Source organism: Ursus americanus, chromosome 26 (genome assembly GCF_024610735.1).
Source record: "Ursus americanus isolate L20-20 chromosome 26, mUrsAme1.1.p, whole genome shotgun sequence".
Lineage (NCBI taxonomy): Eukaryota > Metazoa > Chordata > Mammalia > Carnivora > Ursidae > Ursus > Ursus americanus.
Window position 1 is genome coordinate 43,222,483 of NC_142152.1, and position 13,446 is coordinate 43,235,928.

Genomic DNA, 13,446 nt, shown 5'->3' on the forward strand with positions numbered 1-13,446 from the left:
CTGCCCATCATCCAGTTTACTGTGCCCAGTCTGTCCACCCACCCACCTACCCTCTACCGTCCCATCCCCCACAAATCCATCCTCCGCCACTCCCCAACATCCACCCCAGCTCCATGCCTCAGACACCCCCTACACAATCAGTCCACCTGTCCATCCATCCAACCATCCATTGATCCAGCTATGATCTCTGCTCTCATCTTCCCATCAGCCAGCCCTCTACTAACCTGCTACTCGGTCCATCTAAGTCCTGTTCATCCACTCATCCACCTTTCAGTCTCACCTACCAGCCAGCCATCAGCCAGAAACCACCTTTTCTCACCCACCGTTCATCTCCACAAACTCCATCCGACATCTGTGATTTATATTTCACCCATCACGCATCCACTTACCCAAGCACCATTTTTGTCTACCATTCTTCCCCACCCAAACACTATCCACCATCCATTGGCCTTCCTTCCACAATCCACTCCCCTCCATCCATCCATCCATCCACCCACCACTCCCCAACACCCTTGCAACATCTACCCAACACACAAGACTCATCCTCCAACCACTGCCCCTCAATTCCTGTGCATTCCTGTCACTCACCATCCCCCACCCTTCCGTTCCTCCTCCATGGCCACCCAGTGCACGCACCCTCCGCCACTCACCATGCACCCGCTACCAACCGCTCCCCATTTGTTCACAGGCACTTGCCCCGCAAAGCCCATCTGCCAGCATCCACGGTGCTTTCAGGCCAGGAGGCAGGAGGGCCCTGCATGGAAGGGTGGACACCCAGCCCCAGTAGGTGGGCAGAGAAGGCGCAGCCCCAGCCGCACAGGGTCAGGGACAGCAGGGAAACCAGAGGTGGTTTAGCAAGCCCGGGCTCCCAAGACACCCTTGTCCCGGAGCAGGTGGGTCGCGACAAGCTCCTCTTCCTGGGCACCCAAGGTCCTCAGGTCCGGGAGGGCTGAGTGTGGGGGAAGGAGCGAGTCCGACCGGCGCCTCGAGGGGCCCCGGGGGTAAATGTGTAACCGCCCGGCCGTCCCGCCCCGCCCCGCCCGGTCAGGTGGGTCCCGCGGGGCAAAGTCTCCGGGTGGCGACGCGGGAGCGCGGCGGGATGGGCGCGCTGGGCCGGGTCCTGCTGTGGCTGCAGCTGTGCGGTAAGCTGGGGTCGCCCTGGTGGGGCCCGGAGGCTGCGGGCCGCACACGCCCCCGAGGGCCTCGGCTCTCCCCGGGCGGGCGGCGGGAGCTGGAGAGGCTCCCTGGCCTTGTAGAGTCTAGGACCCCGGCCAGACCCCCCTCCCGCTTCGGGGCCCCGCCCTGCCCTCGGGCGCCGGTGGTCGGTTTGCGAGATGCGCACTGTCCCCAGTCCCTGCCCACAGCAGCGACTCAGTTTCCCCGTCCCCGAGGGCGTGCTGACCCTCCCCCTTTGCACCCCGGCCGGCGCGCGTCCTCGGTGCCCCCAAGGCCTGGGACCTTGAAAACTGAAGCCCCGCCCCCTTCTCTTACGCCCCTCGCGGGTCCCTCAGGACACAGCTCCCAGTCAATGCCCGCCCTCCAGCCCCTTCTACTTGGCAGAGGCCTCCGCTATCCTTCATCTCGGCCCCTCGGTCCTTGCCTGGCCGTGCCCTCTGCTTCATCGATGGGCAAACTGGGGGCGGGGCGAGGAGGCGATCTTGGAGAGCGGCCTAGAGGGGGCACATAGGAGCGGGCTCCGCAGATCCAGTAGGAGTTCGTCAGCACCGGGATGGGGCTCCCGCAGGGTCTGGGCCGCCCTGGCTACCCCATCTGCGCCCGGGCTGTGGGACCAACCTTCCCTCTGCCTGGGAGTGGGGGCGTCTGAGCAGGATGAACTCAGTCATCCCCATCCCCAGCGCTGACCCGGGCTGCCTACAAACTCTGGATCCCCAACACCGACTTTGAAGCCGCCGCCAACTGGAGCCAGAACCGGACCCCGTGCGCGGGCGCCGCCGTCAAGTTCCCCGCAAACAAGGTGCCTTCACCACACGCCCCTCCCCGGGGGGCTTGGGATGGGGACTCGGGTGGCCAGGGGTCGGGGAGAGACAGAGGGGGTCCGCTAGCCAAGGCCACTTCTTCCTGCAGATGGTGTCAGTCCTGGTGCGAGAAGGTCACAGCATCTCGGACATGGTGAGGGGGCTGCGGCTGAGACTCGGGTCGGAGGGGGGCTGGGGGTCCCGCTGGCCCACCGGAAGCCGCTTTCTTCCCTCGAGATCATCCGTGCAGGCATTGTGCCTTTGGCTTCTGGAGGGGCTTCTGCGAGGTTGTGGGACCCATCCGGGAGGGCAGACACTGGTCCTATGGCCCCAGCTCAGGCTGTGCCCCAGCCTTGCAAAGGGGTTCAGAAGGTGCCTCCTGTCCCGGCTGCCCTCTGCTTCTGGCCTCCAGCCCCCCAGTAGCCTGTCTTCTCTAAGGTGTGCTCCAGGAAACATCCTTCCCCCACTCTTCTCCTCAAAGTCTTTCTTTTTCCCAGTACCATCAGAAACCTCGGGGTCTTTCTCTCAAACTGCTTTGCAGGACACTAGTGTTCCAGAGAATGGTGGGAATTAGGAGGGTTGAAGAGGTTCCGTGGCCAGTAAATTTGGGAGATGCCGCCTGCTTGCCTGGAGCTTTCGGGATGTGTTAAGGCCTGGGAGAAAGACTCTGGCTGTCTGTGAAAGGCGGGGTCAGCAAGCTCCTTACTGCCCAAATGCAGCCGTGTGGCCGGAGCTGAGAATGGTTTTCAATTTTTTAAAGAGTTGGGGGGGGGAAAAAACCAAAAGATGACTTTTGTGGCACGGGAAATATAGAACACGAACCTCAATGTTGGTAAGTAAAGTTTTATCAGCACACAGCCCCGCCCGTTCGGGTGCCAGCATCTCTGGCCACCGTCGCACTACCAGGCAGAGCTGAGTGGACATGAGGGAGTCTGTGTGGCCTCAAATCTTAACGTATTTTCTGTCCGGCCCTTTGCAGAAAGAGCCACCGCTCCCTGATTTAAAGTGTCCTTTCCCGAGACTCCTCCTAGTTAAGAGGCTCCACGGCGCCCTCTGTCCTCTGGGTTGGATCACTGTCCTGTCGGAGGGTTGCCGGCTCTGAGCAAGGGTGGAGATGGGGGAGGGGGGCTCTGGGTGTGGGTGCCAGGGCTGGGGTCCTCATTTAGAGGCCACTGGGTTTTGTGCGGGCAGGTGAGTTGGGGGAGGCATCGGGTGGCCCTGGCCCCACCCCATCTCTTGCTCAGATGCAAGATCTGAGGACCCCAGGCCTTATTTCCACTCCCTGAGTTGTCTTGGCTAATGGATGGTTTCCCAAAGCGGCAATTCATGGTGGGACCCTGCCACTTGTGGGGCAGGACAAATCAGTGCAAGGGAGCCCTACCCCTCCGTGTGAGCCAGAGCTGTCCCTGCCTGGGGAGGGGGCATCGGGCAGAGACTGGGGGTCCCGGTCCGCAGATCTGGGGTTGGGATGCCCTTTCACATCTGCCCAACCCAAAGACTAAGGTGTGGAAGGGGGCAGCAGCCAGGTGAAGGAGCAGGGGAGGCATGGGGGGAGCAGCCGGACCCAGCGCCCACTCCCCCTGCCCGTGCCTAACTGTGGTGACCAGGCAGGCAGCAGCCTGGAGCAGGAAGAGAGGGGCATCCAAGAGGAGCATCCAGAGCAGGTGTGGGACCCTCGAGCAGGAGGTCAGCCGGGGCGGGGGCCTGGGGTCTGGGACCCTTCTCCAGATCATTTTCATGATCTCCTTTGAAAGAGTTTGAGGATCTTTTTTTTTTTTTTAAAGATTTTATTTATTTATTCGACAGAGATAGAGACAGCCAGCGAGAGAGGGAACACAAGCAGGGGGAGTGGGAGAGGAAGAAGCAAGCTCATAGCAGAGGAGCCTGATGTGGGGCTCGATCCCATAACGCCGGGATCACGCCCTGAGCCGAAGGCAGACGCTTAACCGCTGTGCCACCCAGGCGCCCCAGAGTTTGAGGATCTTAGACATTCATTCATCCATTCATCGCCTGACAGGTCTCTCTATCTGGCCCTTCTTTCCATCCCTAGCTGTCCAAATCCGAGTCCCGCCTCTTTTCCTGGGGGACCGTGAGGCACCCCCTCACTTCCGCTGCCTCTCTTCCTCCTGCTCGGGGGCTTCCCCCCACCCTCCCACCCCCACTGGAAGACCCAGGTGGGAACTGTCCAGGGGCCCGGGAACAGGCTGAATGGACCCCGAGCTGCCCCAGACTGCCTCCCAGCCCCGCTGCTCAGCATTACCTGGCTGCCCAGATGTGGCCCTGGAAACAGGGGCAGCTGCCGCTGTGTTTTCATTTGTCCCTCTCAGGTTTGGAGCTTCCCTCCCTGGGATTTTCTCCTTCCTGAACCCCCTCTCCCCTCCCATTTCTATTCACCCAGTTATCTTGGTCTGGAGGAATCTCATAATTTTTGTCCATCGATCCATGGTTGCGTTGCAAGACGGCAAGCGTCTTCTCACTGTGCCCTTTCTGCCTGTGGTGCCCTTCGCCAAACAGCAGCCCTCAGTGTAATCTGCGATGCCAGACCCACTGCCTTGTACGGTTTTTGCGGTGTTCTAAGACTCCCTTGGCTGCTGCTGAGTCACGGCCATGGCCGAGCATTCGTCTATCCTGCCATCAGGAGTGCACGCTGGAGTGGGGCTCTAGCCAGGGAACCAGCTTTATTCTTCTCCTTAGAATAAGCCCCACTTCTGACGTCTTCCTCCAAGCCACAGCCTCGCCCCTTGGCCTTGTGGCTCAGCCGCCCTGGCTGCAGGGAGGTCTCAGAGTCCTCCCTTGTCCCTTTGCCTGTTCCTGGGCCGCCGGCACCCCGCGGTCCTCACGCGGCGGCTCTGTGGGTGGTCTGAATGCCCACTGGGGCAACTCCCCTGTCCACTCTTCTGCTACGAGGCCAACTAGTTCTTTGTCGATCGGATTGTTGCAGAGGAAAGGGAGGGTGGGTTTATCAGATAGCAACAGCTGCAACAAAACCCTGGAATTTGGTTTGGGAATGAACACCCGATTTATACCAACAGGCCACGAATTTCTCTGCAAATGTTTCACATCATCCATCATAAAACTTGGTACTAGAGTTTTCGAGGGGTCCCCACAGAGTCTTGTAGAGATCGGCCCATTCATAAACACTTTGTAACGTGGTTTGTATTGGGAACGGTACTCTATTTTTAAAAATTATATGTTTTGATTGTTTATTTTTATAAGTGATGATAGTTGTTCCTCCTTCCTTCCAGTCCTAACTCCTTTTATTTCTTTTTCTTTCCAGATAGCTTTGTCTAGGAGGCGCCTGGGTGGCTCAGTTGGTTCAGTGTCCGACTCTTGGTTTCGGCTCAGGTCATGATCTCAGGGTTGTGGGATCGAGCCCTGTGTTGGGCTCCATGCCCAGCGGGGAGTCTGCTTGGGATTCTCTCTCCCCGCTCCCTCTGCCCCTTCCCCCACTCTCTATCTCTATAAAATAAATAAATAAATCTTAAAAAAAAATAACATTGTCCAGGACCCCTCCCCTAGGTTAAACAAAAGTGACAAAAGCGGGCAGCCGTGTCTTGTTCCAGGGTGAGTGAGAAGGCATGTCTCGTCTCTCCATGGAGTGTAATGTTTGCTGTAGGGTTTTGGTACATAAACTTTATTGAATTGTGGAAATTCTATTATAGCTTGCTAGCAGCTTCTTACAAAATCATAAATAGATTTGTTAGACTTCTCTGGCATTTTTGTTGTTGTTGTTATTGGGTTTTTTACATCGAGTGAGATACGATTGCCCCCTCCCTCTTTTCAGCCTGTTAATGAGGTTTCCTGAGGCTGAACTGTCATTGCGAGACCGATGGCCTCCTGGCACCTTCCTGTAGGTGCGGGTCGGAGCATGCCCTTTCTGCAAGACTCCTGACTTCCCTCTGCCCCGACAAGTCGGTTTTGTTGGCACAAACTGCTCACCGCCGTCTGCTGGGACACCATCATGTGCACTGCTGGGAAGTGGGGATGAGAGCCGTCCTGGGACCGAACCCCATGATCACCATGTATTTTTAAAACACACTATTGGAGCTAGTCACCTAATACAGATATATCTTAAAGATTTATTTATTTATTTTAGAGAGAGCGCGTGTGAGCGGGAGGGGCAGAGGGAGAGAGAGAATCCCAAGCCAACTCCCTGCTGAGTGCGGAGCCCGTCACCACCGATCCCACGACCCCAAGATCACGACCTGAGCCAAAACCAAGATCTGGACACAACCGACTGTACCACCCAGGTGCCCCTGGTCAGCTGATCTTTTATTTAGGATTTTTTTTTTTTTTTTTTTTGCATCTACATTTATAAGTAGAACAAACCTACACTTTTTCTTCATCTGGTTTTGGAATCAAGATTACCACAGGCCTCATGAAATGGCCTGGGCAATTTTCACTCTTTTTTCTGTTTCCCAGAACGACTTCTGTGACAAGAAATCAGTTGTTCCTTGAAAGTGTAGGGTACTTCACGTGTGAAAACACTGGTGCTAGAAAGCGACTGACATTTTAATTTCCTTAATGCTTGCTGGTCTATGCAAGTTCTCTATTGCTTTTGTGTCGATTTTGACATTTTGAATTTTTTTTTTAAGATTTTATTTATTTATTTGACAGAGAGAGAGAGACAGCCAGCGAGAGAGGGAACACAAGCAGGGGGAGTGGGAGAGGAAGAAGCAGGCTCCCAGCGGAGGAGCCTGATGCGGGGCTCGATCCCAGGACTCTGGGATCGCGCCCTGAGCCGAAGGCAGACACACGCTTAACAACTGAGCCACCCAGGCGCCCCCGACATTTTGAATTTTTCTAGAAATTGATACATTTCATCCAGGTTTTCAAGTCTGGCAGTCCTTTTTATTTCTTAAGCTTCTCAGTGTGTGTGTCTTCCCACAAACAAGTCCTTTTGGTGTGTTTCCTTCCCATTTCTTTCCTTTTTCCTCCAACTATGTTTTCAGGGCAGGTCTCTGCCGCTGTCTGAAGTCTTTCCATTATGCTCCTGCATTGGAATGGACCATTGGCCGGGTAGAAAATTCTAGATGGGAGATGGGACCTTCTTTTCCTTTAATACATAAACTATTATTACATTGTCTTTTTGCATCCATTGTTGTTGCTGATAAACCTGACCTCTGAGTTTTTTCGTCTTTGCTGGGTGATCTGTTCTTTCTCTCTGAAGCTTTTAGAATGTTCTCTGTGTCGCTGATGTCTCTACACACACTGCCACGTGTCTGGGTGTGATTTTCCTTGCTTCCCATGCCATGTGACGCCTTTCCATCTGAGCTTTCTCAGCTTTCTTCAAATCGGGAAAGCGCATCCTCCTTGCTTCTTCAATATCGTCCCCCTCCTTTGTATCTGCATTTTGGCACTGCGGTGTTGATCCTCCCTCCTCTCGGGGGCTCCACCCTATCCTGCCCCGCAGAGTCCCTTCCCAGGAACACCCGTCACTGGGGCTTCTCCAGCTGGACCAGTCCGCGTGTTTATCTCACCTAGTGTGCTCTTCCTTTCAATTATTCCGTGTTCTGGAACTTATTTATATTTTCCCCCTTTGGTTCTTTTTATTATTAAGTTTAAATCTTAATTCCAGTGTAAACATACAGTGTTATATTACTTTCCGGGTACAGTATAGTGATTCAACCCCCTTTGGTTCTTTCCAAAAACGGGTTCTTGGTCAGCCTTGCCCTGCCAAGGCCTCCCCTGTTCCTGAGGCGCATATCCATCTGTCTCCAGGGCTCACTCCGCACCTGCGGGTGGCCCTGCCTTGCGGTCACAGGGCTCCACTCCCAGGTGTGACCTCGCATCCCCCCAGGCGTCGCCTCTTGGTCAGGGCCCATGCTCAGGTAGGGGACAAGCAAGATAGGACTTGAGGCTGGGCCCTGTGTGGACTACCCCAGATGAGGAGGAACCCCTCCTGATCCCTGCGCAGCTCAGCTCCCCTGGCCCAGCCCTCATCTCCAACCCCAACCCTGAGGGTCAAAAGTCCTGGGGCTCAGAGGGGATGGGGAGGGAGGGGCCGCGGGCCTCCCTCACCTGGCCTTCCCACTGCCACAGATCCTCTGACACCTGAGGTCTGAGCTGTGGCCCCCCACTTGTGGTGAATGGGCTGCCCTGGCGGAGCCTAGGCCTGCAGGGGAGACAGCGGCCACTCTGAGGCGCCGGTACCTTCCTGCCACCAGCCCCCCTCCCTCACACAGTTCAGGGCTGCCTCCACACTGCCCCGCGGCTTGGGTTCCTGGCTTGTACAGTTTCTCGGGGTGACGGGAGAGGGCAATGACCTTCGTGTCACCTTGCCCCAAACTCTTCACACCACCAGGTCTCAGGCTGGGTCTGGCTCCTTGGCCTGCGGTCCTGCTCCCTCCGTCTTCTCTGACCCTCAGCCGGGGCCAGGCGCCGCCAGCCCCTGACCTCACCTCCCGCTCGGTGACCTACGCTCCCTCCTCCCCGGGAACGCGGAGGCAGGGGCGGGACCCTGTGGCACCCTGGCCCCCCGCGAGGCGCCCCTCCGCCTGTGCTTTCCGCAGCTCCTGCCGCGGGACGGGGAATTCGTCCTGGCCTCGGGGGCCGGCTTCAGCGCCCCGGACGCCGGCAGGGACCCGGACTGCGGGACCGGTGAGGGGCCCGGGGGCGGGGCCTGCCCGGGGGGCGTGTCCGGGCGGGGCCTGGTGGGGGGCGCCCCGCCCGCGGAGCTCAGGGACACGCGCTCACCCAGGCGCCCCCGCGCTCTTCCTCGACCCCGACCGCTTCTCGTGGCACGACCCGCGCCTGTGGCGCTCCGGGGACGCGGCGCGCGGCCTCTTCTCCGTGGACGCCGAGCGCGTGCCCTGCCGCCACGACGACGTCGTCTTCCCGTCCGACGCCTCCTTTCGAGTGGGCCTCGGCCCGGGCGCCCGCCCCGCGCGCGTCCGCAGCGTCCGGGCTCTGGGCCAGGTGAGCTGGCGCGCGGGGCTGGGGCTCGGGCCTCCTCTCCGCGCCTCGGCCCGGGCAGTCCCCACACGTGAGTTCCGAGCACTCAGAGGCTGTCCCCTCCTCGGGCTGGCTCCGCTCGTGACCCGGCCCCCCGCAGACGTTCACGCGCGACGAGGACCTGGCTGCGTTCCTGGCGTCCCGCGCCGGCCGCCTGCGCTTCCACGGGCCGGGGGCTCTGAGCGTGGGCCCCGGGGGCTGCGCCGACGCGTCGGGCTGCGTCTGCGGCAACACCGAGGTGAGCGCGGCCCGCAGCGGGGTGCGGGGGCCCCGCTCGGGGTGGGGGCCTGGAGCCGGCCCTCTGCCGCCGCGGTCCGGCCCGCACCGTCTCCGTGCTGACGGCCGCTTCCCTCCTGCAGGCGCTGCCCTGGATCTGCGAGGCCCTGCTCCAGCCCCTGGGCGGTCGCTGTCCCCCGGCCGCCTGCCATGACGCCCTCCGGCCCGAGGGGCAGTGCTGCGACCTCTGCGGTGAGCGCCCCCTCCCGGCACGTGTGTGCTGAGACGGCCTAGCTACGCGGGCTCGACCTGTTTCCCTGTTGGTCCTGGGCCCGCGGCGCCGACCCCTACCCTTCTGTCGCAGGAGCCATCGTGTCGCTGACCCACGGCCCCACCTTTGACATTGAGCGGTACCGGGCGCGGCTGCTGCAAGTCTTCCTGGTAATGGGCCTGCGCGCCCCCCACCCCAGCCCTACCAGCCCCGCCGCCCCCGCCCGGGACCTTCATCCCCGCAGGGACCCCGGGACCCTACTTTGCCTCACTGACGCGGTCACTCTCTGCGCACCTGCCCACCATTCGTCCCTGCCGCCAACGCCCCCGCAGGTCCGAGGGCGAAGTCCCTGGGACAACCCTGTCTCCCTCCCCAGCCCCAGTACCAGGGACTGCAAGTGGCCGTGTCCAAGGTGCCGCGCCCGCCCCGGCCGCGCGGGACCGCAGGCGCGGAGGCGGACACGGACACGGAGATTCAGGTGGTGCTGACAGAGACCGGGCCCGAGACGGGCGGCGCGGGACGGCTGGCCCGTGCCCTCCTGGCGGACGTCGCCGAGCACGGTAACCGCGGGTGCGCTTTTCCCGGTCCCTGCCCCGCCCCGCGTGGGGGAGACTGAGCCGGCGCCCTTGCAGGTGAAGCCCTTGGGGTCCTGTCGGCTACAGCCCGGGAGTCGGGCGCGCCTGTCGGGGACGGCTCGGCGCAGGGGCTGGACGGTTCAGGTTTGCGCGCGGAGCTGGCAGGCGGAGTGACGGCTGGGCTGTTCCTGTTGCTGTTGGCGCTGGTGGCGGGGGCGCTGCTGCTGCGCCGCGCTCCGAGGCTCAGGTACGCAGGCGGAGCTGCGGCGTCGGGGGCTCGGGGGCGGCGGTGGGGCCGCGGGGCGGATCTGCAGGGGGGCGGAGGCCCGGGCAGCCGGGTCTCGGGGTCATGGGGCGGGGCCTCAGGTACTCGGGGCGGGACCGCGGGGCCCATCCGCCCCGGGGTGGAGGCTCAGGTCGCGGGGACGGGGCCTCAGGGCGGGGTTTCGGGGCGAGTCCGCGGGGGCCGGCGGCCTGGAGACGCCGCGGTGGCGGAGGGTCAGGTACCAGGAGGTGTGCGGAGCCGCCACTGCAAGTCTTCTTGCAAGGGCTCACGTGCGTCCTTGTTCTCCAGATGGAGTAGGCGCGACGAAGCGGCCCCCGCGCCCGTCGTGGACCCCCTGGGCTTCTCCAACCCCGTGTTCGACGTGGCGGGCTCCGCGGAGCCGGTGAGGGGGCGGGTGGGGGTATCGGTCTGCCCCGGGGCTGTGCTGGGCGCCAACGCCCCTTAACTCTGCGCCCCCTCCCCTTGATTCTACGCACCCCGCAGCCTCCCGCGACCAAGGTGGAAAACAGCAGCACCAGCCGCAGCTACTTCGTGAACCCGCTTTTCGCGGAGGCAGAGGCTTGAGCCGCCGTGTGACTGGCCAACTCTCACTTCTGCCTTCCCGCCCCCGCGAAATGTACGGGTCCTTGACCTTGCGAGATCCCCGCCCCCTTCTCCACACTCCTTGTCCCCCGCAGGCCTAAAACAGGGCTTTGCCCAATAAAGAGGTTTCCTGCACCTGCTATCAGTTGTCTCCTGTGCCCCCACCCGTATGCCTTTGCTTGAGCGCGGAGAGTGCCCTCGTCGGTCCGTCCATTGGTGAGGGGTGGTCCTGCGAGTCCTCCCTTCTGGCCATCCGCAAAGGTAGCTCCGGGAACTACCTATAGAACGGGTCCACCAGAAAATTGCAGTCTGCAAAGTTGCACCCAGAACAAGGAGGGGGCTGCCGCTGGTGCAAGGGAAGGCGACTGGAGCACGGGCGTGAGGCGCCTGGTGAGGCTGGCTGTCCAGGGCACCCCCAACATCATGCCAAAGGCTGTCGACCTTGCAAATAAAACAGCCAGTCATCTCAGCGGAAGAACGGGTTTATTCTGGAATGGCAGAGGAATTGCACGGCGGGATGTTCAGACTATGGCTAAACCATAGGCAGGCAAGTCTGGAGACCACAGGAGAGGAATAGAATCAGAGAGAAAAAGGAGGGAGTTGGGAGAGGCGGTTTGGAATGAAAGTCCATGGGGGGAAACTGAGACTTCAGGGTGGTGCCGGTTTCTCATTGGCCGGCTGCTCCCAGAAGAAGGTCCTGCTGCTGCTGGTCTAGGAGAGCGGGCTTCTTGCCGTGGGTGGGAGGACAGGCGGGTGGGCAGTGAGAGCTGACCGGCTGTGTGGGCTCTGGGAACTCTGCATCCTTTCCTCAGGCTCACACTGCCCAGCCCAGGCTGAGCACCTGCGCGGCCACCAGAGACCCGGATGCTGTCCTGACTGGGCGGCAGGGCGGCTAGAGCCCCCCCCCCCCCGAGGGGGAGCTCGGGGCTGACGGGGTGTCCTTGGGGGTTGGTGTCCGGTGTCCACCGCTGCAAGGCTCGCCCCCTTCTGAGGGCTGCTCTGCCCTGGGGTGTGGGGGCCGGGGCGCCTCACACGGCTCTGCGTGGGACAGTGCGTGGGTCAGTGTGCGTGGGACTGTGCGTGGGACTGTGTGGGACGGCGCAGTGTGTGGGACTGTGCGTGGGACTGAGTGGGACAGTGCGTGGGATGGCGGCTGTGCGTGGGACTGTGGGACACTGTGCGTGGGACTGTGCGTGGGACGGCGGCAGTGCGTGGGGCAGTGCGTGGGAGTGGGACAGCGCGTGGGATGGCGGCTGTGCGTGGGGCAGTGCGTGGGACGGCGGCTGTGCGTGGGACTGTGCAGGACAGTGTGCGTGGGACGGCGGCTGTGCGTGGGACAGTGCGTGGGACTGTGCGTGGGACGGCGGCAGTGCGTAGGGCAGTGCGTGGGACTGAGTGGGACAGTGCGGAAGTGTGCGTGGGACGGCGGCAGTGCGTGGACTGAGTGGGACAGTGTGCATGGGACAGTGTGGGTGGGACGGCGTGGGTGGGATGGTGTTGGGCCAGGGCCCCGGGGGCGTCTGTGCGGCGGGTGTGTGCCGGCGGTCAGTTCCGTGCACGGTGTGGACCCGTCACTGCTGGGGCTGCGCTCCCCTCCGCGGCGTGAACCCCACACGCTTCTGCTCCTCCGGCTCTTGGGCTTTTGCAAGGCGGCCGAGCGCGCGCCGTTCAGACTGTCAGGCAGCCGGTGGACGGCGCTTTGTTGCGCTGGTCCTCGCGCTCGCCCCCACCCTCGCGGGGAGCCGACCGCCGCTGCACCCCCCGCTACCAGCTGAGCGCCCCAGCCGGCCCTGCTCCTCCGTCAGTTTTCTGTTTTCACAGCCAAAGCTATTTCACTCGCGTCTCTGAAAGGCTCCACCTGTGCCTTGCATGGTCCCCGCTGCTCGGACACCCCGGGCCCTTTCAGGAACAGGGGCGAGGACTGCCATTTGTGCCCTGTGGCGGGGGTGGCGTGACGTGCCAGGGCGAGGGGAGCAGACGGGATGTGGGCCACGCACGGCCGAGCGGGCGGAGGGGCGCCCAGCAGACAGCTCCCGAGCATCCCCACCACGGGCTGGGCGGGCTGCTCTCGGTCCTTTGTAGCCTCACAGCACCGGCTCAGGCAGGTGCCGCGTGTTACCAAGCACATGTTGGGGTCTGGGGTAAAATTAGGCCATCAGGGGCGGTTGCCCGCTCCGTCCGGGGTTCCTTTGGCTCCTGATGACTCTGGCCTGCCCCATGTCGTCCTCTAGGGCCGCTAAGGGGCCACCGTGCTACTGGGTGGACAGGGTCCCCCTGCTGCTCCAGGCAAACGCACAGACGGGAACCTCTCCTCTGCGGCTTCTCTCCTGGGGCTCTTGCTCGGCCTTGCAGGGTCTCATGGGTGTCCCCTGGCCCTGCCCGTGGCCCCTGAAGGCTCCTACTTCTCTCAGGTTGAAATTCCAACCCAACTGCTGTGGCTGGCTACCTGGAGGCCCGGCGGGAGCACCCGGCCAGGTGGCCCCTTTCTCCCCCCAGTGGCCCAAGCCCACCCCTGCCTACCATTGTCAGCGTGTCCCCCCAGGAGGAACCCCATCATAGACTTGGAGGGCCAGATTCCTACTCTGG

The 13,446-nt window shown here is 61.7% G+C and overlaps 1 protein-coding gene across 1 annotated transcript; it reads left to right on the forward strand.

Annotated features, from left to right (window-relative positions):
- The first annotated feature begins 1,046 nt into the window (after positions 1–1,046).
- Positions 1,047–11,000, forward strand: AMN (amnion associated transmembrane protein). The gene is made up of 12 exons (XM_045777208.2): positions 1,047–1,142; positions 1,857–1,975; positions 2,086–2,130; positions 8,489–8,576; positions 8,677–8,894; positions 9,031–9,168; positions 9,290–9,398; positions 9,511–9,587; positions 9,794–9,977; positions 10,050–10,239; positions 10,567–10,660; positions 10,762–11,000. Exons 1-12 carry the CDS (start codon positions 1,100–1,102, stop codon positions 10,840–10,842), a joined length of 1,386 nt encoding a protein of 461 aa, XP_045633164.2. The 5' UTR covers positions 1,047–1,099; the 3' UTR covers positions 10,843–11,000.
- The last annotated feature ends 2,446 nt before the right edge of the window (positions 11,001–13,446 follow it).

Bases quoted from the DNA above. Each gene is read 5' to 3' on its own strand.
- AMN (XM_045777208.2), top strand. From the start codon at position 1,100: ATGGGCGCGCTGGGCCGGGTCCTGCTGTGGCTGCAGCTGTGCG. The intron at 9,588-9,793 runs GTAATGGGCCTG...CTCCCTCCCCAG, and splicing joins GGCTGCTGCAAGTCTTCCTG to CCCCAGTACCAGGGACTGCA. The intron at 10,240-10,566 runs GTACGCAGGCGG...CTTGTTCTCCAG, and splicing joins CGCCGCGCTCCGAGGCTCAG to ATGGAGTAGGCGCGACGAAG.